This window comes from Lutra lutra, chromosome 1 (assembly GCF_902655055.1).
Source record: "Lutra lutra chromosome 1, mLutLut1.2, whole genome shotgun sequence".
NCBI lineage: Eukaryota > Metazoa > Chordata > Mammalia > Carnivora > Mustelidae > Lutra > Lutra lutra.
Window position 1 is genome coordinate 12262392 of NC_062278.1, and position 25857 is coordinate 12288248.

General features: G+C 42.2%; 1 protein-coding gene across 1 annotated transcript; it reads left to right on the forward strand.

Annotated features, from left to right (window-relative positions):
• Positions 1-915: 915 nt before the first annotated feature.
• C1H21orf62 (chromosome 1 C21orf62 homolog) lies at positions 916-18008 on the forward strand. The gene is made up of 3 exons (XM_047720904.1): positions 916-998; positions 2391-2639; positions 16130-18008. The coding sequence occupies exon 3, from the start codon at positions 16195-16197 to the stop codon at positions 16852-16854; it is 660 nt and encodes a 219-aa protein (XP_047576860.1). The 5' UTR covers positions 916-998; positions 2391-2639; positions 16130-16194; the 3' UTR covers positions 16855-18008.
• Positions 18009-25857: the final 7849 nt, after the last annotated feature.

A 25857-nucleotide genomic window follows, 5' to 3' on the forward strand; every position in this document is an offset into this window, starting at 1 on the left:
CTGTGGTTGAAATGAGCATTCAGTCCCAGTAGAGGAGGGTCATCTAAGAAAGCCATTGGGCAAGAGCAGACGGGAAGGATGACCAGTTGGTGGCAGGGGTCCATTTGAAGTGAGCATTATGAACTTCTGGCTCTTCACACTTTCTCCGTGAGTACCTGCACCCTCCAGCAGGAGCTGAGAAGGCAGACTGGGATGGGGGGGGGAGGCGGCAATCCAGGGCTGGATGGTATGGCGTGTGCATCCTCCTGGGTGGGGTGTCATCAGCATGGTGGGGAAGGCAGCATGGAAACAGCTGATCAAAGTCAAGAGTGGGTGGAGATGTTTCCATGAGGGTAAAGCAGAGCAGGAGTGAGGGAAAGAAAGAACACAAAGGCAACAGTGGCAGCTTGAACGTGGAACAGGGTCACATGCCGATGACAAGGTCTAGAGCACAATCAGAGCTCCCAGGTGAGGACAGGAGCCTAGGTATCCTGCAGTGAACTGAGGAATATTCAGGTTGGCACAGAAGGAGCTGGGATGGAAAGGGAGGACCTGAGATGAATCCTGAAGTTGCCCAGGATGATGTAAACGCTAACAGAAGATACTGGTGTTGATTTGGAGGTGGTTACACTCTTCCACAGTCAGGAAGTTGCTGAAGTAAGAGGCCACCTTCTTCAGCCGGAAGCCAGGACCACAGACCTCAGCTCCAAGCCATGACACATCTGCTATGACCAGGAAGCAAGTCGACCAGAAAGCTGTGCCCCCACAGTGCTTGCTCCCAGATGAGACCAGTTCTGCCGAGGCCCGTGCCCGCAAGAGAGATGTCCAGAACTTTCTTCTCGCTTCCCACCAAACTCAATTCCTAAACAAAACACCGTGGTCCTCTCTCCACGTGACTTAGTTCCAGATCAAGGAGACGTGATCAGTCAAACTTAAATCCTGTCTGGAGCAGCAGCTGCAATGGTAGTTGTAGACTCTGTAAGTTGGGTATTTTAGTGGAAGCAGGCCCTGGGATAGAAGTTCAGTGTGTCAAACTCCTGTACTAGCCACTGTCGCTCTGGAAATTTGGGACAGCTGGGAAATGCTTGGTCAGCTTTCACTTCCTCCATTCTCAAGGGTCTGCCCACACAGGTCATCTCATTGAATCCCTACCTCAACCTTTCAGTGAAGTATTGCTATCCTGCTTATAGATTAGGAAATCAAGGCTCATGAATTTTGAATAATAATGTTCAAAAAGGTAGTAGAATCAAGATTTGAGCCAAAGTCCATGTTCCGCTATTCTCATATGGTAGCATTTATGTTTGCTTTGCCAAAACTAACCACTGGGAATAGTGGATTCTCTCTATTCTCAATTCCCTTGCTCCTGACTGTGGTTCACTGGCTTTCAAAGAGCTGAATAGGCTTAGTACTCTGCCATCTCCAAACCTTTGCTCTAGCAACATTCTTAATTGCTTGAGTTGCTTTGTCCTGTGGACCATCTAAGACCTCAGATGACCTGGGTGTCAGGACTGAATGGGGTGAGAAAGGAGGAAGGCTTCATCCATCAGCTCACATTCTCTATTGGCCAAAGACTCATTCCATGAGACATTATTGCCCTTTTCCCTTCCATCTCACCACTCCAGATCAGATGCTACCCCTCTACAAAGACGTGTCCAATCTTACCGCCAACATGTAGCTCTACCCTTCCTGCAACTCCTGTGTGTTTTCTTCGTACTTCCCTTCAAACATTTCTCACCATCAACTGAGATAAATACCCCTTCCATATTATAGCTTGAAGATAAGAACTATGACATTAATTCCTTTTGTCCCTTACAGCTCTTGGCACAGCACATGCATGTGGTAAGGGTTCCCTAGGTGAATAATAAATAAACAGAATGAATTTCCCTAATTCATTCAAGAGGGACTCTCTTTGTTAAAATAGTGGATAATCTATATCGGGGTAACACAAATCAACTGATTTTCCCTAGTGTTTTTAATTAGTGAGACCTTCCTCTATCACCACCACCTGATTTCTCCAGTATTTACTGACCCTTCATCAGTTAAGGTACACAGAATATTTCTTACATGTTTATTTGCTTTGTGGCTCTAAACATTTTAAAAAGTGCTTGGAAAAAGAGAGAGAGAACAGGACAACATCTTTGGAGTTGAAATGTGTTCATCTGCTCTTTGAAACAACCACAAGAGGGTTTTTCCCCTAGTTCAAGCATCTACATACATAACAATCCCTCAAGCCCAAAAGAATGGAACAAACCATGAAAACAAAACATCTAGGAATCTATACTCTAAACTTAGCCCATTCCATTTCCTGCTAAAGTAGAACTTCTTCCACTACTGTCAGCCCTTCAGGGTCAGTATACAGCAGCACCCTGCCTAGTTTCTTCTGGAAACTTTCCATTGTCCAACCCCCAGAGTGGCCAGCACTCACCAAGGCAGGTTCTGTCCTGCTGTGTGGTTAATGAAGCTGGTGGGCTGGCAGCTTCCTCCTGGTTGCCATGAGAACGACCAGGGCCACTGGCCCTCTGAAAACGGAAAAGAACAGCAAGTGCAAGACCATACATTCCATCTTGCCTTGCAGATTAAAACAGCTGTCAAGCCAGAGTGAAGAATCAGGCAGAGGTCTGCAGAGTGGAAAAGTGAGCCTCACAGTAGAACTCTGAGATGTAAGTACTTTGTCTGTTCTTTTTTGAAAAGCATGCCTAGCTGGGCAGACAGTTTTTCGTAGCTTCAGAATTTCTGCTGGCTGGCAGGCAAGTTCTGTGACCACGTGAACAGCCACGGTGGGCGCCCCTTCTTCTCACAGAAATTACATTTCCTGAACAAAATGTACACTTAAGGGGTGACTTTAGCCATGAAACGATTTTGTTTAGGCTTCTAGGCACATGAATTGTTCTTTACTGAGATTCTGCCTTTAAAAGGAAATGTTTTCAGTGTCTTTAGCAAAGAGTGAAATGGTCTTCTCATTTAGTCTCTAAGCAGATAAACTCACGTAGGCTAATATTATACAACAGATATCTCCGTGGAACCTGGGCTTGTTTCTATTTAAAATATCTGGCTCTATTTCCCAGTCCATCTTCAATGCAAAGTCATAATTACACACAAGAGATGACCTCTTTGCCTTATCGTGATCCCACAGAAAACTGGGAACTTTCAAAACATCAGCTGATATTGTTCCTTTGCTCTGTTTTTATCTAAAAGCATTACATTCATTGCTTTTTTACACACTGCTCAATGGAAAACATGGAAAGATAAGAAGAATGTTTAGATGAGCTTTACTCATGGATTAGTTAACTTGGTAAAAAATATGTCCCTTTATTTAAAAGTGAAAAAATACGGTAAGTACTATAGTCAAAGGCAAGAGGATGGGGATTTTTTAGTCAAAACTAGGCGTCCTTACACAGTTCTGCATAAATGTTAACGTTTAATAAGCATGTTTTTGGACAGTTTTTTTTTTTTTTTTTTTAGCAGTAAGTGTGTTGGCATGAACTGAGTAGAGGAAATGTTTCAGAAGAGTTGTACATAATACTCTGTAAAAACCTGTTTTTAAAAACTACCAAAAATATCCAGCCTCACGTGTTTGAAAAATTTTTTAATGAAAACAGGGATCTTTGGGAAGTTTTTAACTTTTATCTTTGGACCAAATAATGCCATATGTTTGAAAGAAAAGATATTTTCATTAAAAAAATTTTGACAGAAACTGGGTATTTTCTGAAAATAATAGGTTCAATAAAGTATTTATGGAAAAGAGTGCTTTTTCACAGCTGATGGATTTCCCAATTTTCTCTTCCATACTAGCATTTGTATTGCTTAAAGCTAGTACACAATCAACTTTTAAAATTCAGTGTCCAGTAGATCACGTCTCTGTGTTAGTGGGGAGAACAGATAAGCCACATGGCTCATGGGTATATGATCAAGAGCACAGACATGCGTGTATGTGCCAGGCTGGAGGGTTTGAACCCCAGTGTTCTGATCAGCTGAACATAGACCAAGTCATTCAAGGGACAGTCTTGAGGAGTTTGCAGTCATTGGGGAACAAATTCTCACAACGCCGTGTGTCAAAGAGTGAAGGCAGTAGCTACATATTTTAGTTAAGCCTTCCCATTGACTCACTCCCCAAGTTAATCTGTGTCCTACATGCAGAAGCAGCATTCAACTGATGTCCTTATTTTCAAGTCTAATTTCTAAATATTCTTTTTTTATTAAGATTTTACTTATTTATCTGACAGAGAGAAAGCACGTGAGCACACAAGCAGGGGGAGCAGCAGTGGGACAGGCAGAAGCAGATTCCCCGAAGAAGGAAGCCCTGTGCGGGGCTGATCCCATGGTCTTAGGATCATGACCTGAGTCAAAGGCAGACCCTTAACCGACTGAGCCACTCAGGTGCCCCTAAATGTTCATTTTAAAAAATGTTTCTGAAATGTTTATGTCTACTGGAACTCATTTCATTCATTTTGTTTCCTATTCCTCTAACATGAGGTTGCTATACACCCTTTATGTTAAAGGGCACAGAATCTAGTGATAAAATGTGAGGTATTAGAGTAGGAACATGAGTCTGGACTGGAAAATAACATTGTAATTTCCCCACGACTCCCTAGAACATACTTGGCTGCCTGAGTTTAAATCTTAGCCCTGTCAGGCTCTGTGACCTTGGGAAAGCTATTTAACCTCTGTGTTTCTCCATCTTCTGATATTAAAAATGGGCTCAAAATATCTACCTTTACTATGACTGCAAGGATTAAATGATATAAAACATGTAAAAGTATTTTGAAGAGTACCTGGTACAAAGAAGCACTTATTAACTATTATTAATCAATAAAGCATATGCATAGTTCCTAATTTCAGTCAACTTTCAACACCACATATCTCCCACACCTCTTATTTGGAAGTACATTGTCTGTTATCAGTGTTTCTATATTTAGCTGGTTTAGTCCTGGGAACACAAGGCTGAGGAGCTGTAAGTGTTGATGCAATACAATGTTGATACAATAACGTGTCTTCTCTACCCAGCAGCCTGAACTCTCCTGGGAATCAAGAGTTGTGTATATGGCAAGTTAGGTTTGAGGTGCCTTGGATATTCTGTCAAGTTGAGCTATCAAGTAAGATGCTGGATACACGAGCATGAAGCTCAGGGAAGAGTGTGGGAGCAGGTTCATCATCAGCAGACAGACAATATTGAAGTCCACACGTTAACATGCAGTCAACAAAAGAATGGATGTACAAAAACAAAAAAAAAAAACACTTATTTTAGGGTCATTTTAGTGTTAGAAAAATTGTGAAGATGGCACAGAGACTCCCACTGGACCCACACTCCGTCTCCCCTGTTGTTACGTCTCATGTATGTATGCTACATACACTTGTCACCATTAATGAACAGATATCAGTACATTATTATTATTAATGTCCACATTTTATTCGGATTTCCTTAGAATGTCCTATTTCTGTTCCAGAATCTCACATTACCTTTAGTCATCATTCCCAGGAGGCATTTAAAGACACAAGCCTTTTAAGAAAACAGCAAGGTTTGGGACGCCTGGGTGGCTCAGTCAGTTGAGTGGCTGACTCTAGTTTTCTGCTCCAGTTGTGATCTCAGGGTCATGGGATCAAGTCCTGCGTCCGGCTCCACACTCAGCACAGTCAGCTTAGGATTCTCTCTCTCTCTCCTAAAATATATAAATCTTTTTTTTTTTTAAAGAAAGCAGCAAGGTTTAAATTGCTTTTGGTCCCAATATTTGTAACTAAAACCACTAAAGGAAAATTTAATTCTTACTCTTCTAAAATCGAATTGTTGGAATAGTTGAATACAAATGAAAGGAAACAGCTTAAGTCTTACATCGTGGGGATACAGTTCAACGTACTTTATGGAACTGTAATAATGTACAACACTAGGCGGAAGATCTTACTCCCTTTTTATTGTTCTGGAAGCAGGTAATTAAAATAGTAAAGGTTTACAAGACTTTTTTCTTTTTTTTTCCTCTCATCTCTTAGCAAAGGGATTACTCTGACTCATTTTCCTTGGCAACCTCACACTCATGTAATACAGGCCCAGTAATTGGAGTAAAGCTCTTCCAGGCTAGTTTTACAAAACTAGATGCTTCAGTGTTCAGTTGTGGGGAAGTCTGCAATGTGGGCTATTATAGTCCCTCAACTGAGAGCAATTAGGGCGATGGCTTCTAATGCTCACAAATATCTATGAGATCAACATTTCCTAACTCTGCTCACTCTTCCTGGAAGGCCTGGGTGGATGTGTGTAGGGAGGTGGAAGAACAGGGCTCTGGGGCTCTGACTTGGGGCTCCTGGTCCCCATTCCAAGTGAGCGTGTTTTGCTTTGTGTCCCCAACAGTTACGGGAAAGTCCCAAGGCAACTGCAAACCTAAATGGTAGTCAATGGCAAAGCCAAAGAGGTTGGCTTTGGGATTTTTGCAGATGTCACTCAATGGCTTCCAGGGGGACCCACAGGAATAGGAGAGCAGTCACCAGGGGCATCCCCAGTCTGTCCTCCTGGAAGGGACAAGTGGTGCTGCCTGCTCCTCCTTCCTCATTGTGCTGGAGCTGTCCTGCACTTAGTGCAGAAGTAGGGAGAATGGCTCTGTCCCCAGTTCACTGTCACACTTTGTCACCCAGAGAGGGACCATTTGTGCTCCACCTCTCAGAGTTCTTGAGAGAAGTCCCGGCAGCCTCTGCCTGCAGCTCCACTGGACTCAGCCTAAGGCATTAATTAGTATGGGCTGAGAAGAAACAGGTGCCATCTTGTCCTTCCACTCATCCCTGCCCTAGGCCTTCACACATCATCTTCACATTTCCTTCTTTCTTCCTTGACAGTTTCACACATGCAAATAACCGCTGGCCACAGGCTCCCCTCTGAATTCATGAGACGGGTCCAGATGCATCTGTTTAGGCTGGGCTGGGCCCAACACAGCATGTCTACTCTGGACAGTTTTGAGCCTGGTATTTCTGAAAATAAGTAATGGAGCTGAAGATCTAGTTACCCCCAAAATTTTTGGATTACTTGGATTACTTGTCAGTAATCCAGGCTAGTGAGAGGGGTAAGACATGAGAAATACCTAGCAAGTGCTGCAGGGCTGTAAACAGAGTTACCTGTGCGTTTGGTCTGCAGGGTGATTGAATACAGGTGTTTTGTCGCTTCCTTAAACCTCTGTCTTAGATTCCTATCACTACATAACACATGTCTATAAATGCGGTGACCTAAAACAAAAGAAATTCATTCTCTTCCATTTCTGGAAGTCAAAGTCCAAAACGAGTCTGTGCTAAAGTTAATGTGTCAATATGGCTGATTCCTTCTGGAGCTCCAGGGGAGAATCTGTTCCTTGTGTCTTCCAGCGTCTGGAAGTGGCTGGGCTGGCATTCCTCTGCTTATAGCCATATCACTATGATCCCTACTTCTATGGTCACATTGCCTTTTTTCTTTCTGTCTCCTCCTGTTTTCCTCTTAGAAGACCCTTGTGATGACACAGGGCTCACCCAGATAATCCTGGATCTCCCCATCTCAAGGTCGTTAACTTTACCTGCTCTGTCAAGTGCCTCTTGCTCTACAAAACAGCATGTACAGGTACTAGGGATTAGGACATGTACCTCCAGTGGCCCTTATTCACCCTTCCCACTCCCTCTCCCGGCCCCCCACAGTATCTAGCAGGGATAAGAAGAGACCAGGAAGAACGTGTTTTGATCATTGTCTATACCCTACTGCTCCTTTAAATATTTTACACACATTTAAGTTAGAATGTGTAGAATTAGTAGAAATGGGAAATGGACACTTATTTCCATTTACCAGATTATCTCACTAAGAATGTTGAGGCTTCCCATTCCCCAGAATTACAGAGGAATGTTTGTAAATCAGAGTTGTTTGTTACAAGAAAAATGGTGCGAAGAAGCATTTTTGCTTTATGTTGAATCTATTCTTTATTCAAATTTTTGATGTAAGGAGTGCATTGAATGAACCAGTAACTTTCTATTTCTTTGGGGTGGCTTTTGGGATGCCTGGACAGAGCATGCTAATATATCCCTCTTATCATTATAATTCTGACATTACAAAATATCATAGCTAATAATACTATGTATATCATAGTATACCTACTATTAGTTAGCAGTACTCATGAGTAGCACTAATAGACTATATATATTTCCACATGCATCCTTCTCTACTCATATTGTATCCTAGTGTGGTAGGAATTATCACCCCATGTCATATTGAGAAAAATGGCTCAGAAAGTCATTTCTGAGTGGCCCATACTGTACTCCCTGTACAGTGAGTTGAATAGGAACCATCACAAAAATACTTTAAATTGTGTCCCATTGAGATCCTAATTGCATGCTTGAGCCTAATTTTGCCTAAATGCCATCTCATGGAGACATGAACTTTGAGTTCCTCATTTTCTGGATGAGGAAATAAAGCAGATGACAGCAAACAGTTTAGCTCTTACTCTATAAATCCAACGAGATCCCAGTCATCTCCGAATCACATTGAACTCAGCTCTGTGCCTCTCACGGTGAACCGCGTCAAGCTCAATGACAGGGAAGTGGTTTTCACCAACAGAGAGTGCACAAGGCGGTATCTCCAGAGGCAGACTCTTGGGAGGGCATGTGAAAATTCAGTGGCTCATACCAGAGATAGGGGTGTGCTGTTGTGGAATGTGAAGAAGAAAGAAAAGACAACACTTATCGCAGTTAAGAAAACTTTGAGAGATCCAAATCAATGTAACTTTCAACATTGCAAACTTTGAAATAGTCAACATCAAAGCTATGACTCCTTTCTTTAATATCATCTTTCATAGTGTTTTATCTGTAACCTGCCTCCCGCGTTGCATTTGTGGGTCAGAGCCAAAGAAAAGAAAAATGCCCAAGATCTTTTTTCTCAAAGAGCTTCTCAAGGTCCTGCACCTAAAGGGTTCTCATGAGCATCTCGTCCACATAATACAGGGGAGCCGGCACTTCCTCCTTGACCTGCCTGGGAAGGGTGATTGCACAGCGACGGATGAGCTGGCACTGGACCTGAGAACAGGAGATCTCTCGGTTCCAGGGTCCTCGAGAGGAGTCTCCATCCCACACTTCTCCCCTATTTCTTATTTAATCCTCACCTTCCCTCTAACAAGGGACATGTAGGAATAAGGCTTAAAGTGCAAATACCCTTGAGCAAGAATGTGTTTATTTAAATGAAGGCTTAGCCATGTGCCATTAGAGCTTTATATGAGAGTGGGTTTTTAACACTAGGCACCTGGATGAGCCCTGACCAAGGAATTAAGAGGAAGGCACAGCAAGGGGACTTTGGGGATGGGAAAGCTACTGTAGCCACTTCATAATCTTGCCTGTCACTTGTATTGCCAGCAGCTGGTCTCACTGCCAGCCTAATGAACCCACCAAGGGGCTCCTGACTCAGTGAACTCTGCCATTTCTCTGGGCGGTCAGGGACAGAGTGGGCATCTTCAGGAGTGGAGTCCCAGGTAAGCCAGGCTAGGATGCTAAGAAGGAAACCAAAAGCTTTTCCAGTGCTTCCCACTCTGGATCCCCTGCCTCCTACACCACATGTTCCTCCTGAGGAGTTCAGGCGGGTGTCCCGGCTGCTTGCCTGCAGGAGGGTAGGAGCTATGTCCTCATCCCTGCCTCCCAAATCCTCCTCTCTTGGTCCACTCCACCCACCCCCGGATTCCGGATACTGAAATAGATTTATCCGGAGAGGCTGGAGGGAGAAGGAGTCGGCAAATGGAGAGAGGCAAACCTTCAAAGAAAATACAAAAGAAAAATGTTCTCTTACTTAGAACCCAGGGTGCTCTCTGTGTCTCTACTCCAATTTCATTTCTGCCTGGCACCTAAATGACCTTCCTTATACCTGGAACTAAACAGGTCTGCCCAGCTTGCAAGCTTTCAGTGCCTCCTTTTTGCCTCTTTCAGGGGCCTCCTAAGGGGGTGTTTGCATCCAAGGGAGTGTGCAAACCAGGCTAGCAGGGTAGAGCTGAAGGTCCTCCAACTTTCATTATTTTTCACCTCAAATTTTAAAAAAATCTACTGTGTATAGCTTACAATGTAGATGATATATAAATATGATATTTATAATTTTTTTTTATAAATGAAAGATTGTATCTATTGGGGAGGGGCTTTTAAGGTTTTTATTGATGAGGTGAGGATCAGAAGGGTTTGGGGAGAGGCGCCTGGGTGGCTCCGTCAGTTATGCATCCACTTTTGGTCCTGGGATCCCAGGGTCCTGGGATCAAGCCCCGCATCAGGCTCCTTGCTTGGCGGGGAGACTGCTTCTCCAACTGCCCCTCACCCCGCTCTTGTGCTCTCTCTCTCTCAAATAAATAAATAAAAGGAAAAGAAACCTCTCTTCATTCTGAAAAAAAAAAGAAGAAGAAAGGAAAAAGGAAGGGGAGAGGGAGAAGAGGTAGAAGGAGGAGGAGGAAGAGGAGGACGGCAACAACAGTTTGAAGACTAAAACCCTGAGCCTGGCTGGCAAGGTTCAGGGTCTACCTTGCCCTGCCTACCTGTCTACCCCTGCCCTGCCCTCCCTCTAGCCTCATGGGCTCCCAGATGTGCCAAGCACTCTAGTCTCTGGGATTTTTCTCAAGTGACCCTTCTACCTGCAGCTTTCCCCTTCCTTCTCCCCACCCCATTCTCTGCATGGCCCTAATAACACCCCTTTTGGGAGACTTTCCTGGTCTTTCTGGCCAACACTTACTCTGTGTCTTTAATAAGCACCCACCAATCACATTGCCCACTGCCCTATAATTAGTTGCCTACTTGCTTATTCCCAGAGTACATGCCAAGTTCCTGGGGCAACCCATTAGACCCCTGGGGTAAGTGAGGCCATCCTATTGCTCTCAGGGTTAGCAACACTGGGAAACTTTTTGATGAAATACACTTCAATAGTAAGGTGTAGCTCTCTGTTTGTGGGATATACCCCAAATTCTAAATTGTCTCCTTTTCTGGAATTTCTCTCATTTTCGCCCCCTTGGAATCTTCAAGGAGTTTTGCAGAAACACACTTTGAGAACTTCATTTGTGAGAGGGCCTAGCCTAGCTCTCCAGGTTCTGGCTTCAAAGTGGATTTCTTGGGGTGCCTGGACCCTGGCTGTCTTCTGTCTTTCTTCCTCTGTCTGCAGTTAAGATTTCTCTTTCAGACCATCTGTTTCTTGCTGGAGCATCTCCTTTGTGTCTGGTCTTATTTCCCCAGTTCTTCAAATGAGACTTTTCTCTAAGTGCCTTTCCACCTTTGAAATTAAAAGATCCCTTCTAATTTCAATTTAACCCATTTCTGAATTAAAAATCTGAAATCACTCTTAGTTTTTTTTTTTAAAGATTTTATTTATTTATTTGACAGAGAGAAATCACAAGTAAGCAGAGAGGCAGGCAGAGAGAGAGGAGGAAGCAGGCTCCCTGCTGAGCAGAAAGCCCGACGCGGGGCTCGAACCCAGGACCTGGGATCATGACCTGAGCCGAAGGCAGCGGCTTAACCCACTGAGCCACCCAGGCGCCCCTCACTCTTAGTTTTTAATTGCTGTTAAAATTGGGGAATACCACTATGATGTTCCACAATAATATTTTTTCTCTTTTATGTTGAGACTACAGAGTTCAAAACATCATTATTCAAGACATTTCAAATCTGTTTTGAGCAAATGGTCCAAATGGTATCCTTCCACCGACAGACACACTATCTCCTTACTAGTAATATCTTCTTATAAACAGAACTAATGCATTTTGAAACATTTCTTTTGGAGCCAAGTATAAACATTGTCTAAACACTGGGTGTAATCCTAGATTGAGAAAGAATCCGTGTGGGATTTGTTTTGAAGTTACTGATGTCTATATCTGCTCAATTCAGAAATCTTTGCTTTCGTGCAGCTAATTGCTGGTATTAATTGCCATTGAGATTTCTTCTGTGGCGATACAAAATGAATATTAGAACTGATTCTGAATCATTGCCCTGGTTTATCAACATGTTCAGTGATTTAAAGGCTCAGAGATTTAATGATCATACATCGTTTTCCATATCTTGCCAGAGAAATTTGGGTGGATTGACACTACCTGTTGATCATGGATGCATAAAGCCATTTATGATGTCTTACAAATTAGGCATGTCAGAAATCTCTAGTGCCCACCAATATGCAGGCTGTCCCCTCCTCCTTTGGCACGGTGCTGGATTTCATTTCCAAGCTGCTTGCAGAGAGGGGTGCCACATGCCTGAGTTCTGGCCGATGAAGTGTGAATGGAAGATCCTGCAGAGGATCCAAAGGCCTGGGAGAGGATAGAGCTAGGGAGGAAAGCTTGAGTCCCTGCATGACCACGTGGAGCAGAGCACACCCTCTCCACCCCCATGGCTCCTTAATGACATTATGCTGCAACATAAGGGAGGAATCAACCTTTGCCCTAGCTTTACTTTGTAGTTTTCCATTTGTGGGCAAATTCCAGCACAACATCAGCAGAACAGCATAGACCCATCACATTGCTAGGCTCCTGCCCATCATGGGGGTGGGGAAGGGGATCACCTTGGGACATGGGAGGCAAATCCTAATGATAGAGCACACAAAAAGCTGGGATGCTGAGAAAATGATGTGTCAGGGCAAGTCAGAATTTTCCACCCTACAGGACCCCTCAGCTCCCCTCTCCCATGACTCTCCCCATAGCCCATCAATCTCTCGGTCCTACTTTTGGTTTTTCCAAATTCTGATCACCCTATGCTAATTACATAGATAACTTTTTTCTTTTTTTTTTTACTCGAGAACTACTGCCTTCCTCAGATACTACCTCTTCCATGAAGCTTATTATGATATCTTTCATTTCCAGGCAAAGTTAGGTGTAGACATAACACCCTATACAAAATGTTATTATAGGGATTATCACATCGTACTGTGATTATCATTTCAAGTGTCTCTTTCACTGGGGAATAACCCCTTGAGGGAGATCTCATTGGCTTTCTTCTAAGTTTTCTGCACAGTGGCTAGCACACAGTGAGGACTCAACAAAGGTTTATTGAATGAATAAAAAAAGATAGCTTACCAAATGTCAGTGTATTCTTTTCATTGCTTGTTATAGAAATCCAGTTCAAACTGGTTTGAGTAGGAAAAAAAAAACACCTGGTTCACATATTTCAAAAATCAAGGAAGGATGTCAGGCATAGCTTGATTTCAGTGCTCGAAAAGGTTCTTAGGACTATCTCTCCATTTCGTGCCTGTTCTTCTCTGTGTTGGCTTCATTGTCAGGCAAGCTCACCCCTTCTGGAGACAAGATGGTCACCAGTAGATCCTGATTTCCCTTCTAACAAGATGAGCAACCCCCAGAGGAAAAATAGTTTCTTTCCCCATGACGGTCAAGGGCATAGCTAAGGGCAAGGACAGTGTGATGTATCTGTGCCCATTCTAATTCCAGGCTGGAATCTGCCCACAAATGAATAAACACACAGTGAAACTCGGGTGTTCACAATCCACATTCAACACATCTAAAAAACCAAGTGGTTTTTTACCCAGGATAAAACCGAAGGAGAAAAATGTCCAACAGCATCTTTTTGGAAACCCCATAAGCTTATTACCAGGGATATTTGTCCCACTCTGTACCCTATTGGGAGGCCTTCTTGTTTCAGCTTTCAAGTTCCCTGATATCCAAAAGCAGGGAGGGGGGTCACCCTGAGGTCCAGCCAGGGCCTTGACTGCAGGGGACAGGGGATTGCTCACAAGTCCCTTTAATGATCTCTAGCCCCACTCATTTCAGGAAATCATCATCCGTTTCCCTTCCTACCTCTTTTCTTCTTCCATGCATGTCTCTGAATGGTACCAGCATCTGGAATAATGAAGTAGGAACTTTTCTCACCAGGTTCCAGGCTGATGGGTAGAACCTTTTCCACCTCCCTTTTCCCCTCCAGGCTGGGATCAGAGCAAGCCATTGGCATTGATGACAGCTTTCCTAGTTCTGGGATGAAAGGGTTACTGGGGCATGAAGACCTAGAAACCTCCAGTGGAATCTAGGACAACTGATCATCTAAAATTATCTTGTAATTAATAAGTTACTGCTCCTTACTAAGTGGGGTAGTCACCACCACATTTTAAAACTATTTAAAACTGTTAAATCTTGTGTTCAGGAAGAATTCTGGCTCTAGGCATTTCTCAAAGACCTTTCTTTTATTACAAAATGAACCAATGAATACACTCTTTCAGAAAAGCCGTGCCAACTTCAAAATAAACACAAAACACTATAAGGCACCTTATTCAGATCCCCAAATGGACTTTAACCTATCTCTCTGCTATGTTCCTATAACCACTGGTATGTTCAATAGGGTCTTTCTCAGTTCAGCCTCATTTGTCCTCCTCTTCTGCTTATAAGCTCTTGGAGGGCAAGGGTACGTCTTGTTCATCTTTATTTCTCCTGCTTGACCTTGGCACATGGCCCGTGCTGAACCCTACCTGAGTCCTGCCTTTGCTTTCTCTCCCTCCCCACTGCTACAGCCCCCATGGTCCTCATAGGTATGCCTGGAAGCAGAATCAAGTCCTTTTGAACACAAGTTCTAGAAGCTTGTGGTCTTCCGGACTATGTCCCCAGGGCTAGCAAAGTGCCTGCCACCCCGTGAATGCCCAGTAAACATTTGCTGAATGAATGAAGTGTGATGGCTGTGAACTAATGTCTTACCTTCTGTTCAGGTTTATTGGTTGAGCTTCGGGTGAGTCTCCCTGCACTCCAGCCACCAGCTGATGAACTTGTGCTCTCCGTCTTCCACCTGACCCCGGCATTTCCAGCTTTGCCCTCTTGAACTTCCCTTTGCCTTGCTTTGCCACCTTGTGGCCTCAACTTGCACCCTAAGTGGTGCATGTCTGCCTTGCTTCTTTCCTGCTGTCACATATTCAGCCTTTCAGACTGACCCGTGTATCCCTGCTCAGCACTTCCTGTGAGGGTCCTGTCACTAGCCGTGGACTCTCCAAGTCAGAGATCTCATTCCAAGTATTTTGCCATGCCCATGGTGCTTTGTACATGCAAATGAACGGAATTGTCTCGTTGGTCAGTTCAGAAGAACTGAATGGTATCTTTGGTCCTGCATCTTTTGGTCAGGGGCATGAAGACCTAGAAACCTCGGGGAAACCTAGGGGAAATTATTTTTGCAAGACTGAAAACCTGGCACCCTACTTCATAACGTGTGTCTCATTCCAAGCTCACCATAAAAGAAGACCATGCATCTATTATATGCCGGGTACTAGGGCATTTTCCTCCAGATCGGACATTGGCATTGCTCCTTAAACCGTGCCTATGCTCCTACCTTATTTAGATCATTGATCGCTGCTGATATATTGCTTCGTTTTGGAGCCCTACACTAAGCTATTTGATAAAATCTGTTTATAACATTTGTTCTGGGGAAGGAGAAGATAAGCAAGTTCGTTGTGATTAATTGGTGTGTGATTAGCGTTTTCACTGTCTATGAACACAGTTAAAATCTACTCTAAAACTTATATTTGTAGGAGAGCAGGAATGTATCAATGGATCTATAAACAGATTAATATGAGGGGGGCATGTTTGTCTAGTTAGAAATTAAAGTTTATCATTAACTAAATGTTTCACTGGTATTCATGCTATGTTGTTTAACAGGTAGCACTTGGGGAGCTGAATCCAACAGGGAAGTGTTTGTCTCCTGAATTCCAGGAAGTCCGATATTGAGGGGGAGGAGGGAATGCACATCTTCCAGGGGCCACCAGGTACTCAGTCCAAGAAAGACGATGTTTGGAGAATGTGCACAGTCAAAGCACCACAGATCCCTGCCCACGGACAGCAGGGTGCGCCGGGGTCTCATCTCGGGCACACTGTCTTGCTCGCTGTTGGTGTGTTAGTCTGTCAACAGACATCACAGGGAGTCTTATGTCTCAGATGAACAGATTGACTGCTGTCTCTCACGAGGCTCTGAGAAAAGATAGTGTCTGCACTTGGGTTCCATGCATTGCCTGCCTTTGATAGAACTACGAGAGAGAAGAGGTTACCATGGGTTATCTCGGGGGCTCCTTTTCTATCAGCTGCATATCCCTTAAGTCATCTCAGCACCCAACGTGGGGCTCAAACTCAGGAGCCCGAGATCAAGTGTCCCGGGCTCTACCGACTGAGCTGGCCAGGCTCCCTGTAAGCTGTATATTTTTAAAGAGAGCCTGTGATAACCAAGCTGCATATTTTCCTTTCAGGTGAGTTCCAGTGAACTGGCTCAGGAAGGGGAAACACACGCTTGGTGGCGCACACTGAGATCAGAATGGCACCACCTCCTGGGCACAGGGTCCTTCTGGCCGGCGCACTGGGCATCTTTGTTCTCCACTGCTTCACGGGAGGGCAGAAGAACAGCACGCTGATTTTCACCAAGGAAAATACCATCCGGAACTGCAGCTGCCCTGCAGATGTCCAGGACTGTGACTACAGTCTGGCCAACTTGATGTGCAGCTGTAGAACCGTCCTGCCTTTAGCCCTCGAGCAAACCAGCTACAGTGACCATCTGACCATCTGGTTCACAGATGCATCGGCCCTGGGCCTCCTGTTGAACTTCACGCTGGTCCGGGACCTGAAGCTTTCTCTGTGCGGCACCAACACTCTGCCCACCGACTACCTCGCTATCTGTGGTCTGAAGAGGCTTCGTGTCAACACCCAGGCCAAGTGCCTATCACCAGAGCAGAGCTTGCTCATGCTCAACGGTGGGGAAAGGGAACCCAGAGAGCAGCCCGTGTGGTTCCCCAGAGGTTGGCAAACATGTATGTACATCTCCTTCTTAGATCTGGCGCTTTTCAACAGGAAATCATCATTAAAAGCATACAGTATTGAAAACGTTGCCAGCATTGCCAACAATTTTCCTTACTTTTCTTACTTTGAAACCTTCCCAATTTTAAGCAATGAAAGCTATGTCATCACGTTCATTTACTAACATTGTAACAGAGGCCAACCATCAGGAACTTTGGCAAGCTGGAAGCTGGAACAAGGAAGCTGGGAACAAGGCCATGGGCATCCTTACCTACAACTTCACCTGTCTGCCCAGCCCCCATTCACCACAGAACCACACATACACCAGCCCTCTCTGCTCTACTCTTTGCTCAACCATGGGAGTGATTTCAAAAAACAAAAAAGGAACAAAAACTCAAAAAACCCAAAACCAACCAACCAAACAAAATGATCTGTGTCCAGAAGGTCTTGAGAGCAGCTGGGTCTATGCTCCTGGGGGTCTGTGGGGAAATGTCAGATCAGATATGGAGAAAGCAATACAAGGACAATACCAAGGACTGCTTAGTGGAACTGAGCACCGGGGATGACCACCAAGGAAGACATCTTCCTTCAAAACACTGCCTTCCTTTATTCTGCTTCATTTTGTTACAGTGACTGGAATTCCCCTAAGAAGGGAAAGATAGATTTCAGAGGCTTTGGGACTGTGAGTTCCACACAATGATTAGGTTCTCCTAGACTCATATTTTCCAACATATTTTCCAAATATCTCTTAGACCGATACTTGCCAAGCATGTATGTGCTGAGAAAGGGGAGTTTTAAGAGTGGAACAGGTCAGGTTGGGGTGGGACCTTAGGACCAAATGAGAACGTTAAGCTTAGAGGAATGTGATACAGAAATGAAAACCAGAGGACACAAAAATCAGTGACATATATCTCAAAATTTTGCTTATAGCAAGGCCTAAATGCAGGGAGTTTCTCTCTTATATCCCTTTTCTTTCATTCTTTTCTTTGACTACTTCTTTGTCCCCACCATACCACTTCACCTTTCTTCTCCCATTTTCCTCATCCTCTCCCTCCCCTTCCTCCTCCTGCTCCAGAAATAAGAATTTGGATTAATACCATTAGAACTGCATTTAACACCACCAGGGGCTAGCCTGGGAATCTAATAATCATTTATAATGTTATTCTTATGGGGAAAGATGCTCATATGACTAAAAGAAAATTAACCAAAGAACTTTTAGGGCTCAGTCCATTCGGATGTTAACTGTAAAGTTAAGACACGTTATATGACATGATTGACACAAAGTGGTCTGAGGTATTACAACAAAAGGAACCAAGGCAACATATTAAAAAAAATAAAAAGGAAACTGATCTCAGTGTACCAAGAAAAATTTTCTTCACAGACTCAATTTGCCACTGAGATAAAATGTAAAGAATCCATGGCAATTATGATACAAATGACCAAACTTAGAGTGCAAGGAACTAGAAACATAATTGCATTTATAATGTCATAATGGTAAGAAAGAATTTTATTATAAAATAACAGGATGTCGTGGGGTTGATGATTTCAGATCACAATCAACACATTTTTCTCTTACCCTTAACATAGGGTAACTGAAATAACCTGAAATATCGACATTTGCTTAATTGGTGGGGGATTTGGCCATTCAGGCTAATTAGCATGAGTCCATAATGTCAGTGTTTAAATCAGGCTAAAATTAAGACCAAAGTATGACTTTTAATAGAATAATGCAATGACCTCATTACTGATATTGTATTTGAGAGGTAAGTTTAAAGTGAGAGAAAAAGACAAGGGGAAAAAAAAGGATTTGGAAAAAGGAAAGCAAGAAGAATATAAGTGAAAGGACAAAAAATAAATATATTTACTATCATTAGTTACTGAAAATACAAAAAACTGAATTTTAATGGATTTTTATTAATAAAGTACAAAATTAAATGATTTAGAAATTATGAGTACCTTAAGATGCATTATCTTCCATTTGGTGGCTTTGAATAGTTTCAAAGCCCTTTCACAGATGTTGTAAGTGATTCTTGTAAGAAATAATTATAGAACAATGGGACTTAAATCAATAGACAAGGAAAGTTAATTTAGTAATAAATCAAGCTTGCCTGATTTATTTCTGGCCTGAAAAAGTGGTTCAGGTTGCACTGACAGAGGATAAATAAGGAACAGAGAAAAATCCACAGAACATATATGGGGGAAAATGGCACTCAGTGCTCAGTGGAGGGTGAGGGTTGGGGTGGGGGGCAGCAGGAGGCAGTGGGAATAGTGGCAAACTGAGAGTATATACCCCAGCTGAAAGGTCCACAGCAGCTCAGTTCTAGCTGAATGTCTCTGTGGGAGGATACAATGGGGACAGATTCCATCCTTCAGAAAAATTAGGAATTTCAGGTTTTTGTGTGAAATCTCACAATTTGTAAATGTTGGCACACTATTTTGCCTCTTTGTTTGTTTGTTGACTTCAGGAACACTGTGTGTCAGTGGTCCCCTTAAGCTTGGGGCTGGACATTAGTCACCTCTGATCAGTGGTGTGCTGGTAAAAGTTTCACCACCAGCTCTCAAAAAAAAAAAAAAAAGTACCTGGATACATATGTACATAAACTTATTACAAATTTTGCTGATGTATATCACACAGTTTACAGAATGATAATGAAATATACTGTATTCTTTATTATAAACTGTATGTATGTAATTAATTCCCAGAGAATGCTGTAGGTGATTTTTGGCAAATTCTTACGTTCAAAGCTAACCCAGTATTGTGACTGATGAGTGAGTATAGTTCCTGGTGTGAATGTTGGCTGGTATTTTTATTTACATTAGGAGTAAGAGGAAAATTAACAAAGATTTTTGTGGGAATGCCATTTGCTAGTCAATGATGTAAGGAAATTCTTTGCTGAATCAATCTTTTTCAAATACTGGAGGAATATTTACTTAACTTGGAGGACTATTCAGAATGTTAAGGCTATTGAAATGATACACTTTTAAATTTAGCTTACCCTGCATTATTAACATTTTCTCCAGCACACTCAACAAGACAACAAATCAAACCCTGTTATGTGTAGTGTTTTCCAATGTTAGTGGTGTAAATACTGACATCATAACCAATTTAAAGCTACCAAGAGAAGCCACTGAACAGAGTTGAGCAAAGATGCACAGCAGGACATGAGTAGGTAGCATTTCTACCTACAGATGCAATAGGCACAAAGAATCTCAACAGCATAAATAATAGTAAAATGCAGTAGAATAATGAAGAAGTGGTGAGTTTTGAGGATTATCTTTGGTGTTTCAATATAATAAATTATAAGTTTCTGTAATTAAATTTTTAATAATGACTATGTAACAACCAGCTTGCAAAATTTCTGGAAAGTTAATGGTCCACTCTGGTGAGTCAGGGCAAGAGAGTCCCAGTGCCTCACTGACCAATAGGAAGAGATGCAAAAGGACTGGACTGAAGACAATGACCTCAGGGTTGTGGAAGATCACTTGCAGTATTTTTAAAAATATTTATTTATTATTTTATATATATAGAGAGAGAAAGTGTGTATGTGTGCATGTGCATGGGCTCATAGGGGGTGGGGGGTGCACAGAGGGAGAGGCAGAGAAAGAATCTCCAAGCAGACTCCCTGCTGGGCATAGAGCCTGCCACTGGGCTCAATCTTAGGATTCTGAGATCATGACCTGAGCTGAAATAAGAGTCAGACGCCCAACTGACTGAGCCACCCAGGCACCCCCACTTGCAATATTGATATGCCTTATTTCCTCATTTTCAGAGCTACAGGTGGGAATTTTAGGAAATTTGCCCTCGTCTCCCATGCAGTAGTTCACTCTTCAACATCTAGAGTCAGGATCCTAAAAGCCCTTGGATGGAGATTGGGGTGGGGGGAGTGAGGAATCTAAGGCCTTACGAGAAAAAAAGAATTAGGGGTTAGAACTCTTGAGTGAACCTATGAAAGGCTCCTGAAAGGAAGGAAGAACAGAAGAATCAAGAAAAGCTATTAAGAGCATTTTACACACATTAAATTAAAAATGGGAAAAGGGCAATCAATTTCCATTTCCCAGAGTTGCTCACTAATAACTTCAGGATCTTTCTCCAGAATCTACAGCAGACATTTGTAGATCTGATATCATTTGTTACAGGAAAAATGACTACAAAACAAAAAGTTGTTTTATGCTGAGTCCTTTTCTGTTCAAATTTCTAATGCATTTTAAATTTAGCAGAGTCTGTAGTCACAGTTCACAACTCAGATCGACACACAAGTGTCATCAGGCTACCTGATGTAGCCTCCAGGAAAGCACTGACGGGTGGAGGAGGGCTGGCTCTGCAGAGAGCACAGTGTATCATAAAGCTTCATCAATTTAAATGAAACAGGCACATCACCACACAGACGAATAAAAACCGTGGTAAGAAGAGCTCAAAAACAGATTCTCCCATTTCAAAAAATCAGCACATGTTAAAAATAAAGTCACAAATTCATGGGAAAAGAAATCTAATAAATGGTGTGCAGAGGTAAAAAAGGGAAAGAAATTTAATAAATGGTATGCAGGGGGAAAAAAGATTAGAGGGATACACACTACGATATTAATGGTACTGTATCTGGGTGATGACATTAAAAGTAATTTTCATTTTCTCCTTCTGGAGTATCTCGATTTCCTAAAGTTTTTTTTTTTTTTTTTGAATAAACATACAATCACTATTATAATAGGGAAAACCCTGTAAGATTATTTTTATATAAACAAATGCTGGAACAAGTGCTTACTACTTAATGCTACAGTCTGACCTCCTAACCAACATTATTATGTTAAGTAGGATAATAGTAAAATGAAGCTACAGATAACTCTAAAATATGGGAAAGAAAAAGATTAACAATCTGTTAAAAAACAGGGGAGTAAATAAACGGGCAATTCACATGAGATGACACTCAAATAGCCAATAACTGAATAAAAAATTGCTTCTACTAAGAGAACTAAGAGCAATGCAATGGGACACTGATAGTTCATCTATTCAACTGGCAAAAAAAGCTACTTAATAAAAAGTTTTGTCTTACTCGTAGGCAAATAGATATTCTCATATAATGCTGGTGGGATAAAAAAACTGGTACAGACACTTTTAAGTACAATTTAGTAATGTATCTTAAAACACACATAAGCTACAAGCCAATTCTTTATATCTACCATAAACATTTTCCCCCACAAATACACATATATTAACTAGTAGAAATTTATCTATCCATTCACCTAGAAAAAAATGCACTTTTTAAAAAATCACATTGTACTGCAATAAAAAAGTTTTAAAAAGAAAAGAAAGAATAATGCAACTAATACTCATTAAATTGTCATCCAGAATTGACAAATGTGACCATTTTGTCATGTTTATTTAAAACATTTTTGAACACAAGTTTATTTAAAACATTTTTAAACAAAAGATATAAAACAATATTAGTTTTTAAAACTGCAAATAAATTATGAATTTTACTTAGTAGGCTTGTTGTTGGTAGGAGTATAGGCACAATTCTGAGAGTATTTCGTGGGTATTATAGCATTGGGCAAAAGAGTAAATATATTGAAGGTTTGGGGGGACCCACAGTTCTAACGGGAGGAATATGAACTAAGGGAAGGAAAAGCAGCATCCTAGGTTTGGAACTAAAGGTATTACAAACTCATGATCTTTAACACATACATGACTTAGCTTTATCCACAAAGAGACCCAAGAAGAAATGACAAAAAACACACTAATACCTAAATTTTGGTAACATTAAAACAAACAAACAACAAGAACAACAAAATAGGTCCTTGAAGAAATGGCTGATTTCAGGGGATCAGGGCAGCAAATATAAGGTGAGCTTGGAATATCTTTACTGTGACAGAAAGCAAGAAAAGCTCAATAAATTGATGGGAACGTATCCAAAAAAAATACAGGAGCCAGCCTGAAGGATTCCGCTGGCCATAAGAGGGACCGTCTGAGCACCAATATGATGAGTTACAGGAATGGTTTCCAACATATTGATCTGAAAAGATTCCAGGAGTTTGTACTATCACCAGAAAGAATACAGTGAGAAGGCACATTACCTCTGTAGTATTCTTGTTAAAACTGTTAAGTCTACATCTAATTCAAATCCAAATTAAGGCACAGTCTGCAAAAATAAAAATGGGGGAAAAAACTCAAAAAGCTGGGCTGGACTCTAAAAATATCAATGTCATGGGGAGGAGTCAAGATGGTGGAGAAGTAGCAGCTGAGACTACTTCAGGTAGCAGGAGATCAGCTAAATAGCTTATCTAAAGATTGCAAACACCTACAAATCCAACGGGAGATTGAAGAGAAGAAGAACAGCAACTCTAGAAACAGAAAATCAACCACTATCTGCAAGGTAGGACTGGCGGAGAAGTGAATCCAAAGCGACTGGAAGATAGACCGCGGGGGGGAGGGGCCGGCTCCCGGCGAGCGGCGGAGCAACGGAGCACAAAATCAGGACTTTTAAAAGTCTGTTCCGCTGAGGGACATCGCTCCAGAGGCTTAACCGGGGTGAAGCCCAGGCGGGGTCAGCGCGGCCTCAGTCCCGCAGGGTCACAGAAGGATCGGGGGTGTCTGAGTGTCGCAGAGCTCACAGGTATTAGAACGGGGAAGCTGGCTACAGAGACAGAGCCAAGGAGTGACTCTCAGCTCGGGGTTGCCTTGAACCGGTCGCAGGCTCGGTCAGCTCGAGCGCGGCCAGAGGCAGGGTGACGGGAGTCATTGGGTGCTGTTCTCTGAGGGCGCACTGAGGAGTGGGGCCCCGGGCTCTTGGCGCCTCCGGGCCGGAGACCGGGAGGCCGCCATCTTCATTCCCGCCCTCCGGACTCTACAGAAAGTGCTCAGGGAACAAAAGCTCCCAAAAGCAAACCCAGCAAACCCGAGCGGATTACTCAGCGCAGCCCCGGGTAAGGGCGGTGCAACTCCGCCTGGGGCAAAGATGCTTGAGAATCACTACAACAGGCCCCTCCCCCAGAAGATCAGCAAGAAACCCAGCCAGGACCAAGTTCACCTACCAAGGAGTGCAGTTTCAATACCAAGGAGAGCGGCGGAATTCCAGAGGAGAAGAAAGCAAAGCACGGAACTCATGGCTTTCTCCCCATGATTCTTTAGCCTTGCAGTTAATTTAATTATTTTTTCTTTTTCAATTTTTTTTCTCTTCTTCTGCTAAATTTTTTTTAACTTTTACCGTTTTCTTTTTTAACGTTTTTTAAATAGTTTATCTAATATATATACATATATATATATTTCCTTTTTATATTTTTTATCGGCTTTCTTTTTTTAATAGTTTTTTTTTTTTCTTTCTGAACCCTTTTTTATCCCCTTTCGATTTGGGATCTCTTCTGATTTGGCTAAAGCATATTTTCCTGGGGTTCTTGCCACCCTTTTAGTATTTTACTTGCTCCTTCATCTACTTTTATCTGGACAAAATGACAAGGCGGAAAAATTCACAACAAAAAAAAGAACAAGAAGCAGTACCAAAGGCTAGGGACCTAATCAATACAGACATTGGTAATATGTCAGATATAGAGTTCAGAATGACGATTCTCAAGGTTCTAGCTGGGCTTGAAAAAGGCATGGAAGATATTAAAGCAACACTCTCGGGAGATATAAAAGCCCTTTCTGGAGAAATAAAAGAACTAAAATCTAACCAAGTTGAAATAAAAAAAGCTATTAATGAGGTGCAATCAAAAATGGAGGCTCTCACTGCTAGGATAAATGAGGCAGAAGAAAGAATTAGCGATATAGAAGACCAAATGACAGAGAATAAAGAAGCTGAGCAAAAGAGGGACAAACAGCTACTGGACCACGAGGGGAGAATTTGAAAGATAAGTGACACCATAAGACGAATCAACATTAGAATAATTGGGATCCCAGAAGAAGAGGAAACAGAGAGGGGAGCAGAAGGTATGTTGGAGAGAATTATTGGAGAGAATTTCCCCAATATGGCAAAGGGAACAAGCATCAAAATCCAGGAGGTTCAGAGAACCCCCCTCAAAATCAATAAGAATAGGTCCACACCCCGTCACCTAATAGTAAAATTGACAAGTCTTAGTGACAAAGAAAAGATCCTGAAAGCAGCCCGGGAAAAGAAGTCTGTAACGTACAATGGTAAAAATATTAGATTGGCAGCAGACTTATCCACAGAGACCTGGCAGGCCAGAAAGAGCTGGCATGATATATTCAGAGTACTAAATGAGAAAAACATGCAGCCAAGAATACTATATCCAGCTAGGCTATCATTGAAAATAGAAGGAGAGATTAAAAGCTTCCAGGACAAACAAAAACTGAAAGAATTTGCAAATACCAAACCAGCTCTACAGGAAATATTGAAAGGGGTCCTCTAAGCAAAGAGAGACCCTAAAAGTAGTAAATCAGAAAGAAACAGAGACAATATACAATAACAGTCACCTTACAGGCAATACAATGGCACTAAATTCATATCTCTCAGTACTTACCCTGAATGTTAATGGGCTAAATGCCCCAATCAAAAGACACAGGGTATCAGAATGGATAAAAAAAACAAAACACATCTATATGTTGCCTACAAGAAACTCATCTTAAACCCGAAGACACCTCCAGGTTTAAAGTGAGGGGGTGGAAAAGAATTTACCATGCTAATGGACATCAGAAGAAAGCAGGAGTGGCAATCCTTATATCAGATCAATTAGATTTTAAGCCAAAGACTATAATAAGAGATGAGGAAGGACACTATGTCATACCCAAAGGAACTGTCCAACAAGAAGATGTAACAATTTTAAATATCTATGCCCCTAAAGTGGGAGCAGCCAACTATATAAACCAATTAATAACAAAATCAAAGAAACACATCGACAAGAATACAATAATAGTAGGGGATTTTAACACTCCCCTCACTGAAATGGACAGATCATCCAAGCAAAAGATCAACAAGGAAATCAAGGCCTTAAATGACACACTGGACCAGATGGACATCACAGATATATTCAGAACATTTCATCCCAAAGCAACAGAATACACATTCTTCTCTAGTGCACATGGAACATTCTCCAGAATAGATCACATTCTTGGTCCTAAATCAGGTCTCAACCGGTATCAAAAGATTGGGATCATTCCCTGCATATTTTCAGACCACAATGCTCTGAAGCTAGAACTCAATCACAAGAGGAAATTTGGAAAGAACCCAAATACATGGAGACT